Below are 20,159 nucleotides of genomic sequence, written 5' to 3'. Positions count from 1 at the left end.
GGCTAACCGTCGAGTTCACGCCTGAAGCGCCATAGCAGGAAATAGGTCTTGGATGAGAAAGAAGGAGATAAAGGCCGTTTGCCTTCTAGAGCCAGCTAGAAGCTTGAAAATATGGACAATATGGACGCCGACCAGGTAACTAGCCGAAGCTCTCCCCTACATCACCATCCAATACCCCCAAATTCCCAAACGCATAGTCACGGAGACACCTGCTCACTCATTGCCGTAGATCCGCAATAAGCGGCTAGCTAAGCTTGCTTCCCAAGCTACCAACTCTTCATCGTCACCGAACGAAGAATCTCAGCCTCCCTCAAAGGCCACCTCACCTCCACCAGCCCCTCAGCAGCAACTCCCGCAGACAAGCTCTTCTGGCGGAACGAAGCCAGAGTCAGACCCTGATGCGAATAATTACATGGAAATGAAGCGTATCAGAATTACACAAGCAGGAAATCAAGGGTCAGCAGCCAAGAGCTTATCCAAGCGTCCAGAGACCATTGAAGAGTTCGAGAACCGGACAATATGCAACATATTTAGACTATCCCTGGATGAAAATAGACGCACGGATATACATGGCCAGAAGTTGACATACCTACGCGGAGTACGTCGGGATTTAGAAGAGGACAAGGCTCCTATACGGATGAGCGTCACGATTCTCGACCAAGCGTTGCTTGAAGCTGCTTCACAGACAGATAATCAAAAGCCTCTTTCATACTTACTGCCATGCTGGAAGAGGATATCCACCTTATTTAAGGGTTTTAGGAAGCCGGCAGTTGGTGATCCTAAATATGATATCATTCTAGAGGCCCGGAGGTTATGCATGGGCTACTGTATATTTGCAGCGACGATGCCAGAGATGTTCGGGTATGTTTCCGTTCCCTGTTGACTATGGTTTAAGTTATACTCGCGCTGACAACTTGAACAGAGTCGAATCACCTCCGTCTGCTCCCCTAAAACCACATCTCTTATTGGATCCAGATGACGATCAAGGGCTCAACCAGGAATTTGTTTTGGAGGCCCTCAAACGTATAGAGGAAGATGACTCAATTCTTCCTACTTTTGTCACAGCTGTTGAGGAAATGAGCCATGATCTCTCAATGATTACTCTAGACGATGATTATCACCCTTATATGATGGTGAGAATACTGCAAAATACATGGTTGTCAATATATATGTCTAATCTGTCGCCCTGACTCATAGGCCCTGAGGAATCTTGTGCGCTACCCAGCAATAGCTACCGCTATTACAGACTCTCCTAAGTTTAATCCAGCGACTTCGGCCCCTTACTTCGAGACTATGACTATACTTGGCCCTTGGTTTGCCCTCTCTCCTCTCCATCCTAACGTCACCCTCAAATATTTCTCCAGCCCGAAGACTCGTGACCAACTCTTTATCTTAAATGCTCAGAGATCCATGAGGATGACCCAGCAACTGGTACAAAGTGAATTACTTGACATCATCAACCAGTTGATCCGGGCTTCGAAATCCGCACGAGAACACGTATTGGACTGGTTTTCGGCGTCCTTAAACTTGAATCACAAGCGCAGAGCTCTCAATGTAGACCCTAAACAGGTCTCTTCTGATGGGTTTATGTTTAACATAACTACCTGTCTAGACCAGCTCTGTGAACCATTCATGGATGCTACTTTCACAAAGGTAAGATTTCTTAGGTTTTACAGGATTTGGATATCTAGAGATTTGCCTACTAACCTTAAATCTAGATTGACAGAATAGAGCTAGAATATGTCCAACGGAAACCACGAGTCCAAATGAGGGACGAAACAAAAATAAATGCTGATCAAGAAACCTCGGACGCATTCTACGACAAGATCGTAGACGGCTCATCAAATTTCATTACTGAAATATTTTTCTTGACAGTCGCCGCTCACCATTATGGTAGCGAATCATTGACAACAAAACTTAACGATCTTCATAGACACATTCGAGATATGCAATCTCAAATAGATCGGTTTGAGCTTGAGAGACCTCGATGGGCTTCTAACCATGTCCAGCTTAGGATGTTTGAGGAAGCACTTAAGAAGTATAAAGACCGGCTAGAGCTGGGTATGGCTCTCGAATATGCTCTCCAAGGTCTGCTTCTCGACGAACTTTGGCAGTCTAGGTCCATGCAATTCATGAGATATGTGATAGTCTGGTTACTACGCTTGATATCTAAGCGCGATTTCCCAAAAGAACAAGTTCAGCTCCCGCTACCAGAAGAACAATCAGAAGTGCTGAAGTTTCTGCCGGAGTATTTCCTTGACGACATAATCAGCAACTTCAAGTTCATACTGTTGAACATGCCCCAGGTCGTGACTTCAACACAGGGAGATGAGTTGGTAATTCTCTGTATCACGCTTCTACAGAGTTCCAACTATATTAAAAATCCTTTTATGAAATCGGGTTTGGTGACTATCTTATACTATGGTACATTGTCTCGACGAAGTGGGGGAAGAGGAATTTTCGTCGACATGTTCAACTCGATGCCATTCGCTCTGAGCCATCTACTCCACAGTTTGATGACATTTTACATTGAAGCGGAGTTCACTGGCACTCACACGCAGTTTAGTGATAAATTCAGCATCCGATATGAGATATTCCAGATTATCAAATGTATCTGGCCGAACCAAGTCTATAGAGACAAACTCTCCGTCGAAGCGAAGAAGAATCTGGACTTTTTTGTTCAATTCGTGAATCTTCTCCTGAACGATGTAACTTATATCCTCGACCTATCATTCACGTCGTTCATTAAGATCCATGACACTCAGGAGGAACTGAATCGAGAGGGAAGCTCAATGGAGGAGAGCGTTCGAAAAGAAAAAGAAGAGTTCCTGGACGGGGAAAAGCGTCGTGCGAAGTCAACTATGCAATTAACCAACGAAACGGTTGCTATGCTAAAGCTTTTTACCGAAGCGTTGGCCGACTCGTTTACCATGAAGGAGATTGTACAACGTCTGGCTGACATGATCAACTATAACCTTGATGCCATGGTTGGCCCGAAGAGCACAAACTTGCGTGTGGACAACCCTGCCGAATACGGCTTTAATCCTCGTAATATGTTGAACGACATCACAGATGTTTATCTGAATCTGATAGGCAAGGAAAGCTTTATTCTGGCTGTTGCTCGGGACGGTCGCTCGTATAAACCGGCGAACTTTGAGAAGGCGGCCGAAATTCTTCGAAAGTTCGCCCTTAAATCCCCCGAAGATCTGGCTAAATGGGATAAGCTCCAGGCCGCCGTCAAGAAAGCAAAGGAGGAAGATGAACAGGCAGAAGAGGATCTAGGAGAGATTCCAGATGAGTACTTAGGTAAGTATTCAAATTTAGCATCAAGGGTCACAGTCTGTTTACTAATATCTACTAGACCCTCTTATGTATACACTCATGGAGGACCCCGTTATTCTCCCAAGCTCCAAGGTATCAATCGATAGGTCGACTATCAGGTCCCATCTTCTAAGCGACCCCAACGATCCATTCAACCGAGCTCCTCTGAAAATCGAGGAGGTTGTTCCGGGTAAGCTATGCTGATCTTTACTTTGGCTAGTGGTTAAGGGTGCCTACTGACCCGCTCGCCCTTTAGATGTCAATCTCCGAGAAAAGATCGAAGCTTTCAAAGCGGAGAAACGGGCCGCGAGGTTGGCTGACAAAGTAGCGGAAAACAGTGACAAGATGGAGACTGGTGCTGGCTAGACCTGCGCTGTAAAATCGTTATAGAGGCAATTTATGGACTGATCATTTGGTTATGCTAGTTTTGCTCTTAGTGTCCATATCAATGGTATCTTTGCCTATTGGGTTTTCTCACCCTGCTACAGCGAGTTAGTACAACCAACACCTCCATAGCCATTCAGGTGCTCGCTGTGATAAATAAATAGTTAAGCTTGTAGTCAGGGGTAACTAGTTAACTAGAGACCCGCACAAGCTCCAAACTTAATTGAGCCTAAATTAGTAACATTTGTCATTCTCCCCCAACAACATCGCCAGTTTCAACCATCTCCAGCGCATTTGACCAGCACCCTTCGCGCGCCTCGAACACTCTTCCAAGATGGACGCGATATTGGAATCCGTTACGGAATGGGCCAAGTCCCTTCCGCCACGTGCAGATTTCTTCCCTGTCACCCAGCCAGCGTACGCAGTGCTGATAACCGTCTTTCAATACTTCCTCATTGTGAGCATCGCATGCCTCCAAACGCTCATAGTACAACCGCGCATTCCTTAATATACATTCTAACGCGCAATGTATCCATATATAGGCACCGATACTCCAGCTGTTAACACCATACTATCCCCAAGGCAAAACCTCGATATCGAAATCCTACTTCAACCTGCCCGGTCGATACACATGGTGCATAATGGAGAGCTTCGGAATGGCCAACTTCATCTATATAATCTCGACCTCTGAGCAAGGCAATGGTTTCTCTGGCTTATCAACATGGCATAAAGTGCTTGCCGTGCTATACGTTCTCCACTACGTCAACCGCGCATTGATCACGCCCCTCTTCCTCGCCCCAAGCATGTCGCCAATCCACATTGAAATCTTCTTCTTTGCCATCTTATTCCACTACCTGGCCTCGAGCACATTCGCCTCCTGGCTGCTCGGTTACAAGACCGTTTTGGCGACAGCAGGCACCCTCGAGGCACCAGGAGCAATGTATGACATTACGATCGCCACTTCGCCGGAGTTAACAGGCTATATGGTTTATGTCCCTTACATCGGTCTTACAATCTTCCTAGTCGGGATGTACGGCAACATTCAGTCGGAGAATACATTATTCGAGCTGCGCAAGGAGGAAGCGCATCGACGACAAAAGAAGCGGGACAACAGCGCTGCTGTCACCTCCAATGGCAAATCTATCTATGACAAAGTATACGTTCTGCCTCCAGCGGAGGGGTATTTCTCGTCGATCTTATTCCCTCATTACGCGCTGGAATGGATTGAATGGACTGGTTTTGTGATCATTGCGCTCTCGGTTACTACCCTCAACGTGGCGTCAGTTACGGCCGAATCTGCCGCTTCGACTGGTGTGGTGCAACTTGCGCCATTTTATGCGCCTGTCGCTAAGTTCTTTATGAGTACTTGCGGTTTACCGCTTCCGCTCCCCGTCTTGTTGATTTGCGTGAATATTATGACCACTACCGCAGTACGTGCTCGTTGGGGCAGAACTTGGTATATTGAGCGTTTTGGCGAGAAGGCAGTTGGAGGCAGGGGAGCGTTCGTTCCTTACTGCAAGTGGTTGTGATTAAGGGAGACTATTAAGGGTAATCTTGGGGACAGAACTTATCAAGTGGGAAAACTATGAAATTGAATAATTCTTATAGGGCGAAATGATAAAAGTTGTATTTTCCGTTATTCTAAGTGCGTGTTCCGTCCCTTCCTTGCTAGTACAAGACGAGGATTATTTGAAGTTGTTGAAATATTGCTTTTCATTGGTTCAATTGATAGGGGCCATCAAGAGGCTCCCAAGCTAACACGTAGTAGTGCGAGCAATCTCGTGGAGGTTCTCTATTAACATAACAGGGAAATATAAGGAAACAAACGAAACAAAGAAATCATTAGAGGGAAATGAGCTAAGATCTCATGAACTAAACGCCGATGTTGAGATCGTGGGTATTTTTCAATTCAAAGAGAAAAACCATTTCCATTCCACTACCAGCCTAAACCCGAATATCCGCTATGCATGTTGAAACACTGTGCCTTTTTGATCATTTGCGTTGAGTTATTTTTTGCTTTCAATTTTTTTTTTTTTTTCTATATTTTTTTTTATTGTTCTTCCGAACCAGCTCGTTCATCAAGCCTCTTTAGAGAGATTTACTTAGAGTATTTCTGGCGGAAGAACTTAGCGGCGTTGACCATGTTGACAAGGGCAGCCTTGGTCTCGGGCCACTTGCGGGTCTTCAAACCGCAGTCAGGGTCGATCCAGAGTTGATCTGGTCGGAGGTACTGAAGCATCTCTTCAATACGGGCCTTGATCTCCTCCTCGCCAGGCACACGGGGGGAGTGGATGTCGTAGACGCCAGGGCCGATGTGGCGGGGGTAAGCTTCGTCAACGAAGACCTTGAGGAGCTTAGCGTCACTCTTGCTGTTCTCGATACTGAGGACATCAGCGTCAAGGGCGGCAATGGCGTGGAAGAAGTCCTGGAATTCGGAATAGCAGAAGTGGGAGTGGATCTGGGTGCCATCCGCAACGCCGGAGGTGGCGAGGCGGAAGGACTCAACTGCCCATTTGAGGTAGGCATCACGGGCGGCTCCAGCACGGAGAGGGAGACCCTCACGGAGAGCGGGCTCGTCGACCTGGATGACGAAGATACCAGCAGCCTCAAGATCAATAACCTCGTCACGGAGAGCAAGGGCGAGCTGCTGAGCCTGGACAGACTGGTGGACATCATCACGGGGGAATGACCATCGAAGACAGGTGATGGGTCCAGTAAGCATACCCTTCATTGGCTTCTTGGAGATGGAAGCAGCATACTTGGATTCCTTGACGGTCATAGGAGCGGGACGAGAGATGTCACCAACGATGATTGGTGGGCGGACGCATCGAGAGCCATAACTCTGGACCCAGGCGTGGGTGGTGAAGACGTAACCAGTCAAACGCTCACCGAAGTACTGGACCATGTCGTTACGCTCTGGCTCACCATGGACGAAGACATCCAAGTCGAGTTCCTCCTGGATCTTGACAACGTCTTGGATCTCCTGCTCGATGAACTTCTCGTACTCCTCAGCAGTAATCTCACCCTTGGTGAACTTGTTTCGCTGAACACGAATTTGAGAAGTCTGGGGGAAAGAGCCAATGGTAGTGGTTGGGAACATGGGGAGGTTGAGTTCCTTCTGCTGGACAGCAATACGGGCAGGGAACTCTGACTTGCGCCTGTGCATATCATCAGTGACAGCAGCCTGTCTCTCCTTGACCTTGGGGTCGTTAGTGCGCTTGGAGGCGGCACGAGCCTGGATAGACTTGGCGTTGGCCTCGAGAGCCTCACGGACGGAAGCAGGGCCGTCAGTGACGGCCTTGGCGATGACAACCAGTTCACTGGCCTTCTCGACAGCGAAGCTGAACCAGTCGTGGACTTCGGCATCAAGGTTCTTCTCGCTCTCGAGAGTGTGGGGGGTGTGGAGGAGAGAACTGGAGGTAGCGACGATCACACGGTCCTTTCCGAGCTTCTGGATGGCGAGCTCGACGGTCTCGATGGCCCTCTTGAAGTTGGTCTTCCAGATGTTTCGGCCATCGACAACACCAGCAGAGAGGACCTGCTTGGGTCCAAGAGCACCGATGACGGTCTCAAGCTGCTCAGGGTTGCGGACAAGGTCGATGTGGATGGCGTGGAGGTTCTGGAGGTTGGCGAGAACGTCAATGTTGTGGACAATGTCACCGAAGTAGGTAGTGAAGACAAGCTTTGGGGCCTTGTCACCGAGAGCACCGAGCTTCTCGTAGGTAGGCTTGAAGGCAGCCTTGACGGCATCCCTGAGATCAAAGACCAAGACTGGCTCATCAATCTGGACAGACTCAGCACCAGCCTCCTTGAGCTGGTCCAAAAGCTCAGCGTAGAGGGGAACGAGCTTCTCAATGAGAGAGATAGGGTCAACTTTCTGGCCACGGTCAGCCTTGGCGAGAGCCAGGAAAGAGACGGGACCGAGGAGGACTGGGCGGGTGATAATGCCGGCCTCCTTGGCCTCCTTGAACTCAACAACGGGCTTAGGAGTAGCAGAGAGCTTGAACTCCTGGTTGTCCTGCAGAGTAGGCTTGACATAGTGGTAGTTTGAGTCGAACCATTTCACCATCTCCTGAAAATCATGTGTTAGCGAGGTACGACTCATTCCACGCATGGATGAAAGGAGGTGAAGTTGTGCGAATCAAAGCTGCACAGATGACACGTACAAGACTGGGGACATCGACAGCTGACTCCTTGTCCGTGGCGGGGGTCTGATGGCCACGGCCCATGGCGAAGTACTCGTCAATTGGGTCAAGGCCATACTTGGAGTATCTTTCTGGGATAGCCTAGGTACGCAGATTAGCCATTGACAGTTCTCTCTTCAGGCCAATTGGGGGCCAACGTAGCATAGACATACTCCAAAGAGCTGGATGTGGTCCAGGACCTGGTCGTAGAAGGCAAAGTCGTTGCTGGGGATGAGGTCGACGCCAGCATCCTTCTGGATTTTCCAGTGCTCGAGACGGAGTCTCTTGCCCTCGCTGAGAAGCTCATCGCGAGAGATCTTGCCGCCCCAGTAAGCCTCAGTGGCCTTCTTGAGCTCTCTGAGGCGACCCATACGAGGGAAGCCGAGAATGGAGCTGAGCCCGCCAGGTCAGCGAACATGTTACCACGACAGCCCACGCGGGGCAGGGCGGCAGCACAACTTACGATTGAACCATTTTCAAGTGCGTTGTGTCTCTTCACGAGGGTATCTTCTATGTGGTGACAGTCAATTGGGGGTGAAGAGAGCGAGCGGGCGACGGAGTGAGGTTGAAGAGGTGAGGTTGAAGAGATTGAGAAGTTGAGGGGAGTCGAGGAGGAGAAGAAAAAGGGCGGAGGAGGAGGAGGATGCATGATGGAGGGGCCACCGCCTTGCCTTTTGTGGAGGGGCAGAAAAAAAGAGCGAGAAACTCCGATTCGGAGGGTTTTTTCGCTTTTTTTCGTGGTCACGCCATGATGACTAAGCAGGGACGACGACAGCTACGATAACAACGACGACGGTGAAGACGACGACGCCAGATGGTCGAGATGGTCGAGATGGTCGAGATGGAAAGGGTCGGCCTCCGAAGACGGTGGATAGTTTGCAGCGGGCGAGTCGGTAGTTTCCTGTGGGCTGTGGTTGTCGGCGCCAGTAGAAGCATCTCCCTCCGATCCCGAGTGCTAGACTGACGTATGAGGACAGACGCCACGGTAGCCGACGGGGGGTGCATGAAAACATATATAAGCCCATCAAGGGCAGTGAAGACATGCTCGACGATGCCGAGATGTCAGTGTCGCTGTCAGGGGATAGATATCAGGGTATCACTGCCGGTGGCTGGCGCCTGATGGCTGATAGGTACCAGCGCTGTCAGGGCGCGCCGGCCCAGGACACCACATGCCTACGGGCCAGCATCCATGGGCGACGGCCAACTATACCCATCCTCGCTCTGGATTATATGGACAGCAGGAGAGCGTCTCCCTGCTTTTGGCCGACGAGAAGGAAGTGGTTGCACCGCTGTGTCTCCCTCCTTCCATGTTTCTTCAGCTTTCTTGCCCACTTTTCCTGGCTGTACCAGAGAAAGGTCCCCCCCAGCCATGTCACCAGGAGTATCCTCGCTCCAGGGCCCCAGAAGCATTCTGTGCACTCCCATGCACGGGTCGAACTCGAGCGTGTAGTCTCGCATCTATACGCGTTATTGTTCTTTTGTCCTTTTTCCTTTTCGTACTTTGATCCTCGATTGAAGCAATCTTTTTTACCCCCGTTCTGTTTCTTCCTGCTCTCTGTGCCATACCTCGTCCATAACTTCAGGATGGTTTCGATATTCTGCCCATGGCGAAGGAAGCCGAAGAGAGTATCGCCCCGTGGCAGCTCTAGCGATCAGGCCGAATGCCCTCAGCCGCTGCCGCCTGCCTTCGAGCCCATAACATACACTCCCCTTGACCCTGCTGGGGAAGAGCAGCAGATGTTAGATGCCATATTTTCCTCTGCCAATGCTCCTATTCACGATGGCGAATCTCGAGGCCTTCCACCACAAGGAACGGACTGTGCTCTCGCCCGTGCGCATTCGAAGAACGGCAGAAGTCGACTCGGTTCCATTGGCGGAAGGCTTCACAGGCGGTTTTCACGGGAGAGTCGATTACGGCCTCCAGATGCAAAGCTTGACGAAAGAGCTTCTATGTGTGATAGTGGACACGCCAGCATCGAGAACAAGCCAATGTTTGATATCCTTGATAGTGGGAATACAAGTGAGAATGCCTATGACAGTGATGCACACAAACTGCTCACCCCTCAGATCACCGCACGGCTAAAATCCAGTACTGGGAACCGAACGATCCTGGAAAAAGTTTGCCCAGTGTCTGCTCGTGATGTGCAAAGTCTGTCGAGGGAAAAGTTCTGCCTTGGTCTCGACGGTGCTCCTGCTAGCAACAGAGGGAGCCAGGCCACTGAGCCGGTCAATTTACGGGAGGCATATCGCTCTGGTGAAGACAGTGTCGGACGACAATCCTCTGCTGAACATTCAGATTCAGCAAGAAAAAGTACATCCATCTACCTTGTTAGCCCTGACCCCGACAGAGAACCAATGACGCCTCTAAAGACCCACATAACAAGGGCCTCTTGTTCAATCATAGAAGATGATTACAGGAAAACACCAACGTTGACCCCAAGCGATCTTGGGGAATCAGATAACCCCGACAAGGAAATTAGTCCCCTGTCTCTAGCAGACTCTCCCGAAAGCGTTCGGAACAATGTTACAGCGCGAAATAAGAGCACTTCACCAGATGTTTGCCAGTCCAACAGCTCCCAGGCCGATGACACGCAGGTCAGAATAAATATTGCAACCTCAGTGTATTCGAGTCCGGCCACGGAAACCCCAGAATATGAGCGAAAACTTGAGGAGTTTTCCGCCATCGAGTCTCCGGTGCACCAAGTAAAAAAGAGCTTAACCTCAAACAGAGTCTCACCAGAGAACGTGCCGAAACAGCGGGTACCAGCGAATACCCGCCGAGAGCCTTCAATTGCTACCCAAAGGGACAGTTGTAGCTTTGTCAGAAGGAGCCGCTTTATTGAAGACCTAGATGATGTGTTCACCCTGAAATTTGACGAAACTGAGCCTCCAAAGGATGACTATCCGGAGACGGAACTTGTGAGCCGGCGACTGAGTGATGGCTGGCTGTCTGGCGGGAAAAGATTGGGGTATGGCTACAATTTTGCCCTGGGTGAACGGTACCCCCGACTCTCCTGCTCCGAAGGCGCCGCTGACGAGAAATATAACTCCGCCATTCGGTTACAATCTCATAAGGATTATAAAAATGGGGCTCTATCGGAATACAGGCTGCCAATTCGGGACTACAAACGTATCTCACGTCAATCGGACAGTCAAGATACTCATCGGCGCCCACGTACAGCAACTAGGGAGGGTAGCCATACTATCCGCCGAGTGTCCCCATTTCATCAAAGCGATATCGATCGCAGTGATCACTCAAGTAGAGTAACGAGTGCTATTGCATGTCTGGCAAAGAAAGTCCGCAGACACAAGAGAGATGCCAGTAGTTGCACTGCAGCGTCTAGCCGCTCCAACCAATCTCATGGATTAGAGCCGTTCCCACCCCTAGCCTCCGAAGTGGACCTAGAGATGCCTCTTGGTTTCGATCCAGCCCGTCGTGATATTGGAAGTAGCGTATATAATCGCAACCCTCTCACTATCAAGCTTGTACAGGCACTTCGAGAACCGTCGAACCCAATCAAGGAGAGTACCGAGATTTGCCCAATGGCATATGACGACATCTCAGACAGCGAAGATGACAGTGAGCATATCCAGCCTGAGCCAATATCTGCTGAGGTATGGTCCAGGCTATACGATGATTGCCTCCAAAACAGTTGAAAGCTCACACTCTATTTGTTCCCTGTCGTTCATTCTCTGACATTTCTAAATTCGTGTTTTTCATTGTCTTTTTCTGGATACCCATGCTGGCAGGGGGGATAGTTGTTCTTCTCGCTTGATATTCTTCCCGTCAAGTTTCGTTAACTGTATAAATATCTCCGCATCTCATAATAGAACCGGTCATGGCCCTTGCATTCGCCTCTGCTCTGGGAGAAAAGAGGGCATTGACTGTTTGAGCTGGTTACATATTGTAAAAAAGGGGATAGGGTAATATATAATACAGAGCAAAGCCATTAATATCCCAAACGTGTCTAGTTATATATTTATCGCTTCTGCTTCTTAGTACTTTTATCACTAACCACGCTGAGAACACTAGCACTTCGTTTGTGTGTAACCCCAGGTCCCTTAGCAGGTGAGCCAACCGCAGCATCTGCCTTAACAGAGGCAGCTTTCCCGGGCCCAGGAGATGCACTTTTAGCTTCAGCTTCGGTTTCTTCTTTGGTGCCTGAAATCCCATCTGGATCCGAAGTATTCGCCGTAGCCGTGGCGCCCTCGGCACCTTCGCTACCCTCCACAGAGGCACCAGCTTTCTCGTTCTCCTTCCTCTCTCTTTCCGCCTTACTGGCCTCCAGGACTCGGATTTCTCCCTCCACTTTCTCAGCGAACTTGCGCGTGTCAAGTAACAGGTTAACTTGGTGAATAAGTTTCTCAAACTCCTTGCATACCTTCTCTGTTGGCATAAAGAGACGAGGGGGTATATCTAGCTCTGTCAGCGCAGCAGCAAGTTTCTGAGATTGGATATTAGACTTGGCCTGCGTGAGTTTCTGGGCTTTGTCGTTTCGGAATTGTACACCGGAAGTTAAGCGGTCGTGGTGTGATACACCATACTTCACTTCTTCACTCGGCGTGAGAGTTCGGATTGTAGGTTGGGCCGCCGCGTTGGCCGCGGATCCCTTCTTGTTGTTTGTCGGAGCAGCCGGCGTTGGAGCAGGGGTTTCCGGTCTACTTTCTCTAGCTGACGGTCCGCCTGAAGAAGCGTTTCCTACCGGACTTGACACACCAGTATCCGGACCGAGAAGTGGGCGTCGCTTTTTGTTCCTATCCGCTTGTAGAAGAGATTGTAACAGTTGTGATAGGCCCTGGCTGGTTTGGTACATAGCGGTATTGCCGTTGCTGATTGGAGCCTCCAGCCGAGCATATAGCTCCTTCCGCTCGTCTATAAACTGGTTTTCGTTCGCGACGATCCTCTTTAATTCCTCCAGCAGTAGAGCCTCTTCGGTGACCTCTTCCTTCGACCTATTTAACTGAGTATTGGCCAGCTCCTTTCTTGTCCTCTCTCGTTCGGGGTTGAATTTCATCATCTTTTCGTGTATGTCAAACTCCGCTTCTGACATTTCGGAAAGGGGGTGTTCAATTGCCAGCATGTGAGCTGCAACGTTATAATACCGTGACTTCATCTCTTCCATTGTTCGACGTTTTGTTGGCGCAACTAGAGCCGTGGAGGAGCTTCCATCTGCTGCCGTGTCTGTATTCGGGGAGTAGTCATATCGGTCTGCGATTACTATCCATCTGAGATCAAACTCTTCGACGAGGTCCATGAGATAATCTGTTTCCTCGCGACTCCAGATATCGCTTTTCAAAAGTTTGTCATATTCCTCTGTCGTATATCTCCGGGGATGTTGAGCCTTGATATTATACTTCGCAAAGGCAGATGTTTCTTCAGTTTCTACAGAAGAAGCGCCTTCTCCTGCTTTATCTGTGGTGCTTCCTTGTCCAGTTTCAGCGTTTGGTGGTGGATTTTTGGCTAGCGGTTTCCTCTGCCAGTGTTTAAGAACAAGGTCATCGTTTCGAGCGGCATTCTTGAACGGAGTAATAGCCCTGGAGAAACTATGATTAGTCGTGGCAAAACGGGCTCAATAGGGCGCATCGACAATTCACCTACCAAGGCCTCACTTTGAGCTTGCTCATCCATTTCCGCCGTCCTTTATATTTGTTCTCGTTCAATGCAATAGGAGGTGCGCGTTCCCCGAGCAAAGCATAGAGCTCTCTTGTAATTCCTTCTATTTAAACAACCATTAGATCTGCATATCAGACTAATATAGTGGTCCATAAAATCTTACCAGGTCGCTTTTCGACGACTTTCTGCTTCTTTGCTGGCCTGGGTTGCCCGTCCGCAGGCAAATCCAGCATATCACGAACATCTGCGGCCGCCATGGCTGACTCCCTGGTTGCTGCTTTCCACCTCGTCTTATTCCAGAAACACCGGTACAGAATTCTCTCTCTCTCTCTCTTTCCCTTTCTAGTCAGGAAAACAGTTGGATATAACGTCGTAAGGCGTCTGTGGCGCGAGTTTTGTTGGAGTCAGTTCAGTTCGTTGTTGGTTTGTCTTGACTTGCTGGTAGGCGCGGCGAAAATGGTTTTTTTTTTTTTTTTTTTTTTTTTTTTAGCTGGTCGCGAGGGCGCACGCTGATTGGTCGGCTCAGGGCCAGGTAAGCGTGTCTTCATCCTCGAGACGCAAAAACACCGTCAAATCTACCCGCAGCGCTTCGCATTCAGACAGAGAGTTGAGAGCAGGATAGGCTGGCTGCAGTGTTGCATTCGATCATATCTCTTGTTAAGGAATATCCGGACAGGATGGCTTTCTCAAGGTCGCAGCCGTCGTGGCTGTCGACATTCTTCTCCATAGTCACTATCCTGACGCTCTCTGCTCCTGTTCACTCCCTATACTTCTATGTCCATGGACGACAGCCCAAGTGCTTCTACGAGGAATTGCCCAAGGACACCTTGGTAGTCGGTTAGTTGGAGCCTTTTGCGATTTTGAGTACAGTGGTTTCTAACACTCGAGGAAAGGAAATTACCAATCCGAAGTCTACAACCCTCATCTCAACGCCTATGCCCCTGACAGCAGTATAACCATCACTATCACTGTCGATGAAGTCTTTGATAACGACCACCGGGTTGTGTCTCAGAAGGGAGCTGATAAGGGACGGTACACCTTTTCCACCGCCGATGCGGGACAGCACAAGCTATGCTTCACTGCAGACTCACATGCGAATAGCGGATGGCTTTCTGGAGCTTCTGGCCCAGTGAAGTTAACCCTCGACATGGCTATCGGCGAGTCCAACCACTTAGAGTCTGAAGACAAGAGCAAGCTTGATGATTTGGTTGAGAGAGTCAGGAACTTGAACGGAAGACTCCAGGACATCCGTCGTGAACAGGTCTTCCAGCGTGTAAGTACATACGAACAAGACAAAAGTAAGAAAGCCAGAGAACATCTTGACTGACATGTATCTTCTTCGATGTCCATAGGAACGAGAAGCCCAATTCCGAGACCAGTCTGAAGCTACTAACTCTCGTGTCGTTCGATGGGCTTTGATTCAAACCGCCGTCCTCGGTGTAACGTGTGTCTGGCAATTCTCTCATCTACGAAGCTTCTTCATCAAGCAGAAGCTTACTTAAATGAAATGGACATGTACGAAGTCGATGGAGCATGATGCTAGGTTATGAAGTTATGGAGGATTTCTCTAAAATACAAGGCCATTTTTTCGATCCAAGCCTGATTAGTATTTTCTTTATTTTCATGTTGAAATGAGGAAAGTGGACAAAACCAGCACTTAACGAAATAAAAGACATTTCCTATCGTCCTCTGTTGAGTTCCTGTTCCCTGTACTTCACCGTCCTGTTAGGTAGGCTGCGTGCTGCTGCTGAGTTCTGCGCTATATATATCAATTCCAAATCTTCATGTACTCTGACACATCAATCATCAACCAACATCAGGCATCCATGCAACATCCACGCCATTCGAGTTGATTTCTTCCCTTGTTATGTACTCCGTAGCTCGTATTCAAACACCAGGGCCACGCAGAGCCTCGGCTGGCAGTCATTATCAAAACCCAGGCTGCCCGTCCCCTTCCCCCCACGGCTCTTCTATCACATTGACTCATATATGTATATATATTAAAAATCTCAATAGTCAGGTAACTGAGTCCTTACACGGTGGAATCCGTCAACATGCCGTACAGTCTTAAGGGGCGCAATGTGCTCGTCACTGGTGGCTCTCGGTGAGCAGTCCTTTCTCGCATTCCGAACCCCACGTACATACATAACACAGAGTTGACCTCGCTACTGCAGCGGCCTGGGAGCCATGGTTGCAGAGAAGTTTGCTGCCGAGGGCGCAAACGTGGCTATCAACTACTATTCAAGTGAGGTACAAGCAAAGGAGCTTGCTGCGAAGATAGAGGTGGACCACAAGGTTAAAGCCATCGTCATTCAAGGAGTAAGTGAACTATGATTAAAATATACCAATTTCTGCATATATTCCACTAGGCAGAGAAGAGTCATTAATTAATAAATACGCAGGATGTGGCCCTCCGGGCGGATTGTGAAAATTTAGTTAAGAAAACCATTGAGCTCCTGGGAGGAATCGACGTTATCATCTCTAACGCTGTGAGACAACGAACTGTTATCCATTGTAGTAAAATTCGCTTTTCTGATATCCAAGTCCGTAGGGATGGACTAAAATTTCTCGGTTTGGCGACTTGAACGCCCTAACAGACGATGAATGGGACAAGGTATAAATCCGTGACGCGTGAAAAGATCGAGTACATGAGTTGCTGATATATGTGAAAAATCAGTGCTGGAACACCAACGTGAAAGCAAACTTGCATCTCTTCCGTGAAGCAGAACCAACTTTCAAGGCGAATCCAGAAGGAGGGGCATTTATTATCACGTCCTCAGTTGCTGTAAGTAGGATCGGCCCAGCCATCCCCAAACATGGCTAACTCATAACTAGGGAGCCACCCCTGGCGGCAGTAGTATGGCTTACTCTGTTAGTAAGGCCGCAAGTATGTATATATGAACCGTTTATGTGCCGTATTTACTAACAAGTATGCAGGTATCCACCTAATGAAGTGTCTGGCTTCGTCCCAGAGTTCGAAAATCCGTACAAACGCAGTGCTTCCGGGTCTACTGCTCACGGAATGGGTGAGTCCAAACACTTAATTTGCCTAGACCACGGAGCGCTGACGGATCTGAGCAGGGGCAAAGATTCCCTCCTGAAGTACAGAAGGGCTATGCTGAGAAGTCGGCGTTGAAGAGAGTGGTAAGGCCCTAACCTACCCTCGCAAGATACTGGAGCTAAATAGCCAATCGTTTAGCCTGATATTGAGGATTGCGCGGATGTTTTCGTCTCCATTGCTAAGAACTATTCCATGACCGGACAAGAAATCCAACTTGGTAAGTTTCTAGAAGTACTTCCAACCTTAAAGGAAAAGCCTAATAGTCTTGGATATAGATTCTGGGTTCCATATAAGATAAAGTCTGGTGGATGCGGCTATATCGATGCCAAGTGCGGAAAAGGCTTGAGCCAGCAATACCCTTTATAGAAGAGGGCCGTGGAATGCGCTGTGCATTGAACTCCTTGCTGCTACCGGGTCAACAAGTTTAGCCTTTAATGCAGCTCGGTATGCAGGAGCCATCCTGTCACCTTCAACTTTCATTTCTTCTATTTCAAGAAGTTTACCATCACTTGTAAACACAAATAGCCGCCCTTCATCCCTCTTATTTGTCGGATCTTTGAAGGTGAACGGAACCCCAGGTTTAGTGAAAGGTATGTCATCAGTTAGCCGTGTACTATCAACTAACTTCATGTTCCCGAAAATGATCCTTTTTCGCCGCACAAAATGTTCTTCTCCCGGTATTGTAGGCGAGGTCGCGGCGGTACTCCATAGAGCACCCAGCACAATCTGGCGACGTCGAATTGCATCCCAATTCCAGGAGTTCCAAGCAACATGGCGGTTCTCAGGTTTGATCTTACTAGCAGGCCTTAGTTCTCTTCCTTCCAAAGTCGTTTGCCTGATTAATGGGTTTAACGGAGGAACAAATAGACGATTCCTAATTCCCTTTATAAGCATTTCTGCTCCCATGGTTGACGCTAACTTAAGCAGCCGCGGGAGATCGCAAGATTCAGGGTCGGGTATTGGGAATCCTGGCGCAGGTGTCTGATCTAGGATTAAACCATGATCAAATTTAGCGGAGTCAAGTGTCTGCAAAGTGACCCCAGTGGTTTTGTCCCCCGCCAGTAAAGTGTGGTGAAGAGGAGCGGCTCCTCTAAAACTAATACATCGATTAGTTAGGAGCCTACAGAGATAGGGAAATGCACTTACTCTGGTAAGAGCGAAGGATGAACATTGAGCCCGCCATATTTAGCTCCCTTCAATATCCTAGGAGGAATAAAGAGTCCAAACGAGACGGCTATTATTAGGTTGATAGGTTCACCCTGTGGTTTTGGTGGCTGTGGTCGCAGATTAGAGCAGGACAGCCATAGAAGAGCCCGAAGGATCATACCGTCCACCTGGTAAATGTATCTAACTCGTGTATTGGGAGGGAAAGTTCGTTTGCGGCGGCTTTGATAGGCACTATAAGGTACCACGACTCAATATTAGTATTTAGATATGCAATCTCTATAAACATGGTAGCATACCCTCGCGAATTGTTTTCATAGCACGGCCAACAGGCTTGCCGGGTCGGCATACAACATCAATAGATGCAATTGTGTCTGGACTTTCTACACGTTCATTGTAGAGCGCGTTCAAAGATGCTATGCTAAACTCATCGGAGCCGCAGAAAAGTATTCGAAGAGGATCGCAGGGCTTCGCCGAGGAATAATACCGGCATGAAAAAAAGTAATTGAACCTTGATGTGTGTAGAACGAGGCCCCTAGGCCTCACGGAGTATAGCATCTCCTTAATGACGGTGCCTGAGAATGAACGGATGATTGATGGGTCAACGCTGCGTCTTAGAAGCTTGATAGCTAAATAGTGAGTTAGCTGGGCAGCGAAGAGATCACGTGATAGTGGTTAAATGACATCAGAGCACTTGATGGAGAGGACGAGCAAGCTGCAAATATATGAGAGAGGTTTCTTATTTCGAGTGCAACGAGGGCAGGTAGACCAGGAACAGAGTGATACCACCATGTGAGATGCCTCCGCTTGAACCGCCATCTGTAATACCAGCGCAGCTCTCGTTCTTGACCATATACAACCCGTCACTTGGGACCACGGATAAGACCCTTCAGGACCAGATTGTGTTCTATTACTCAACCCCAAGTCAAACAAAACCACCAGGAGATGTGCCAGGAAGAGATACGGCGAGGGCAAACTCCTCTGAGGAAGAGAATAAAAGACTACGCCATGTAGGGCTTGCGCAAGGCATGGTGAGCTTCGCCAAGTGCGTAACGAGAGATCATGAGTATCAAAGGCAGCCCAGGCTCGTTAACCAAATAACATGCAGAAACTTCTCAAGCGTAGAGCCCGTCGACTCAATAGAGACTGAAAATTCTCGAATTGTTTTGAAGGAGTTGGAGCCCAGTTGGTGGATTCTAGCGGTAAGAATATCTTTCAACACAAGCCTCGATTTGGTCAATATTCCTAACGCATCTAATAGAGTATCGACTTGACAAGAATAATACATGTTCAAAAAGGGTCAACAAGTTCCACAGAGGAGACCTCAAATGATATCCAGGTTGAATACTCTTCGAGAGAACTATCACCTCCATATATCCTTAGCCAACAACTCTCAAAGGCGTATTCCATATTCCTGCTACACCATGGCAGTTCTTTGGAAAGTCTTTACAAAACCCTATCAAGGAAGACTTTCTGCATCTATCTTGACCGATATTGGACACGGTTTGTGTGGAGTTGGGATATTTTGCTCAATGGTAACCCAGCAATAGATCTCTTTTCTGCCACCAAGCTAGCTGGAGGCGGAGAGCTTGGAATAGGAGTGGGTGAAGAGGAATGGGGAAGTGGTGAACGAGAGGTTCTAGAAGGGTTCATCTCAAGGACAGAAGGTCTGGTTGATATGGTAGTCTCAAGATTTGGTGATGCCGAGAATCCCTCAAGAGAGCAGATACCTTCCAAAAAGGAGCCAGTGAAGTCTAATAAACAAGAGTGGACTGGCTGTATGATGTCGCCTGGTCCGCAAGACGGTGTCATATTTTCTGGAATCGGGGCATTGTCACGGGAGTCTTTAATACACATCTCTCAGTGGATGGAATGGGTGTATAGATATGGTGAAGACGCTTATGGGGTACGTGGCGACCCTAAATCGACTCACCGCCGGAAGAGAAAGAAACAACGCAAAGAAAAGCAAATCAAGAACACCCAACTGGAAGCAAATACCAGCCCAGTTACAGTGAAACCACATCATGAGCCATCGATCCAGCCTACCGAGATTTCTCCACGGATCCCCCCTCCCTTAGTTGTCACTTCGACGAAACCCAAGGGCTCAGAAACTGGTCTTAAATCTCCGAAAGCACCAAGTGACAAAGCTACAGACTCATCTACCTTTGGGACAGAAAACATTCTCAATATCATTACCTTAGGAGTGGTTCTACAATTCACTCCACGTCAGAAACAACGTCGTGACTGGGAAATCCTAGTTGTTACCCAACTCAATCCCCTCCCAGCACATCCGCCTTTCCTCAGCTGCAGAAACAGTGAAGAGGAGCGGGGGGATCCACCTTCCCATCAGTAGCGCAGCTGAATGGAGAATGGCACCTGATGCGGTATTGTCACCGAAAGCATAGATGAGGTAAACTCCACCGCATATGGT

At 48.6% G+C, this 20,159-nt stretch overlaps 9 protein-coding genes across 13 annotated transcripts; 6 read left to right on the top strand and 3 right to left on the bottom strand.

Moving 5' to 3' along the window:
* Positions 1-111: 111 nt before the first annotated feature.
* Positions 112-3,687, top strand: TERG_07590 (uncharacterized protein; the record flags this gene model as incomplete). Its single annotated transcript, XM_003231925.2, has 7 exons — positions 112-135; positions 230-861; positions 923-1,133; positions 1,198-1,653; positions 1,719-3,306; positions 3,362-3,511; positions 3,578-3,687. 7 exons carry the CDS (start codon positions 112-114, stop codon positions 3,685-3,687), a joined length of 3,171 nt encoding a protein of 1,056 aa, XP_003231973.2.
* Positions 3,688-4,039: 352 nt separating this feature from the next.
* TERG_07589 (uncharacterized protein) lies at positions 4,040-5,234 on the top strand (the record flags this gene model as incomplete). The annotated part of the gene is made up of 2 exons (XM_003231924.1): positions 4,040-4,162; positions 4,248-5,234. The coding sequence occupies 2 exons, from the start codon at positions 4,040-4,042 to the stop codon at positions 5,232-5,234; spliced, it is 1,110 nt and encodes a 369-aa protein (XP_003231972.1).
* A 569-nt stretch (positions 5,235-5,803) lies between these two features.
* TERG_07588 (5-methyltetrahydropteroyltriglutamate-homocysteine S-methyltransferase) lies at positions 5,804-8,363 on the bottom strand (the record flags this gene model as incomplete). 4 transcript variants are annotated; one of them, XM_003231923.1, is made up of 4 exons in its annotated part: positions 5,804-7,777; positions 7,872-7,991; positions 8,063-8,282; positions 8,353-8,363. In XM_003231923.1, 4 exons carry the CDS (start codon positions 8,361-8,363, stop codon positions 5,804-5,806), a joined length of 2,325 nt encoding a protein of 774 aa, XP_003231971.1. The 4 variants fall into 4 exon arrangements, with proteins under 4 accessions (XP_003231971.1, XP_047607279.1, XP_047607280.1 ...); XM_047750414.1 differs by lacking the exon at positions 8,353-8,363 and having other exon boundaries at positions 8,063-8,260; XM_047750415.1 differs by lacking the exons at positions 8,063-8,282; positions 8,353-8,363 and having other exon boundaries at positions 7,872-7,934.
* A 923-nt stretch (positions 8,364-9,286) lies between these two features.
* On the top strand, positions 9,287-11,546 carry TERG_07587 (uncharacterized protein; the record flags this gene model as incomplete). Its single annotated transcript, XM_003231922.2, has 1 exon — positions 9,287-11,546. The coding sequence occupies exon 1, from the start codon at positions 9,474-9,476 to the stop codon at positions 11,544-11,546; it is 2,073 nt and encodes a 690-aa protein (XP_003231970.1). The 5' UTR covers positions 9,287-9,473.
* Positions 11,547-11,869: 323 nt separating this feature from the next.
* Positions 11,870-13,739, bottom strand: TERG_07586 (uncharacterized protein; the record flags this gene model as incomplete). The annotated part of the gene is made up of 2 exons (XM_047748799.1): positions 13,489-13,739; positions 11,870-13,424 (listed from the first exon to the last, which is right to left on the bottom strand). The coding sequence occupies exons 1-2, from the start codon at positions 13,512-13,514 to the stop codon at positions 11,870-11,872; spliced, it is 1,581 nt and encodes a 526-aa protein (XP_047604788.1). The 5' UTR covers positions 13,515-13,739.
* Positions 13,740-13,993: 254 nt separating this feature from the next.
* Positions 13,994-15,466, top strand: TERG_07585 (uncharacterized protein). Of its 2 annotated transcripts, XM_003231920.2 has the most exons (3): positions 13,994-14,340; positions 14,397-14,776; positions 14,856-15,466. In XM_003231920.2, exons 1-3 carry the CDS (start codon positions 14,181-14,183, stop codon positions 15,003-15,005), a joined length of 690 nt encoding a protein of 229 aa, XP_003231968.1. In that variant the 5' UTR covers positions 13,994-14,180; the 3' UTR covers positions 15,006-15,466. The 2 variants fall into 2 exon arrangements, with proteins under 2 accessions (XP_003231968.1, XP_047607278.1); XM_047750413.1 differs by having other exon boundaries at positions 14,397-15,466.
* Positions 15,467-15,557: 91 nt separating this feature from the next.
* On the top strand, positions 15,558-16,862 carry TERG_07584 (uncharacterized protein; the record flags this gene model as incomplete). The annotated part of the gene is made up of 10 exons (XM_003231919.1): positions 15,558-15,607; positions 15,678-15,822; positions 15,906-15,992; positions 16,055-16,117; positions 16,181-16,288; positions 16,339-16,390; positions 16,441-16,529; positions 16,585-16,647; positions 16,703-16,781; positions 16,840-16,862. The coding sequence occupies 10 exons, from the start codon at positions 15,558-15,560 to the stop codon at positions 16,860-16,862; spliced, it is 759 nt and encodes a 252-aa protein (XP_003231967.1).
* A 62-nt stretch (positions 16,863-16,924) lies between these two features.
* Positions 16,925-18,286, bottom strand: TERG_07583 (uncharacterized protein; the record flags this gene model as incomplete). Its single annotated transcript, XM_003231918.2, has 4 exons — positions 16,925-17,660; positions 17,711-17,838; positions 17,892-17,962; positions 18,028-18,286. The coding sequence occupies 4 exons, from the start codon at positions 18,284-18,286 to the stop codon at positions 16,925-16,927; spliced, it is 1,194 nt and encodes a 397-aa protein (XP_003231966.2).
* A 239-nt stretch (positions 18,287-18,525) lies between these two features.
* TERG_07582 (uncharacterized protein) lies at positions 18,526-20,081 on the top strand (the record flags this gene model as incomplete). The annotated part of the gene is made up of 2 exons (XM_047748798.1): positions 18,526-18,930; positions 18,990-20,081. 2 exons carry the CDS (start codon positions 18,526-18,528, stop codon positions 20,079-20,081), a joined length of 1,497 nt encoding a protein of 498 aa, XP_047604787.1.
* Positions 20,082-20,159: the final 78 nt, after the last annotated feature.

This window comes from Trichophyton rubrum, assembly GCF_000151425.1.
Source record: "Trichophyton rubrum CBS 118892 genomic scaffold supercont2.10, whole genome shotgun sequence".
NCBI lineage: Eukaryota > Fungi > Ascomycota > Eurotiomycetes > Onygenales > Arthrodermataceae > Trichophyton > Trichophyton rubrum.
The sequence above is the reverse complement of the archived record's forward strand: the minus strand, read 5'-3'. Positions and strand labels throughout refer to the sequence as shown.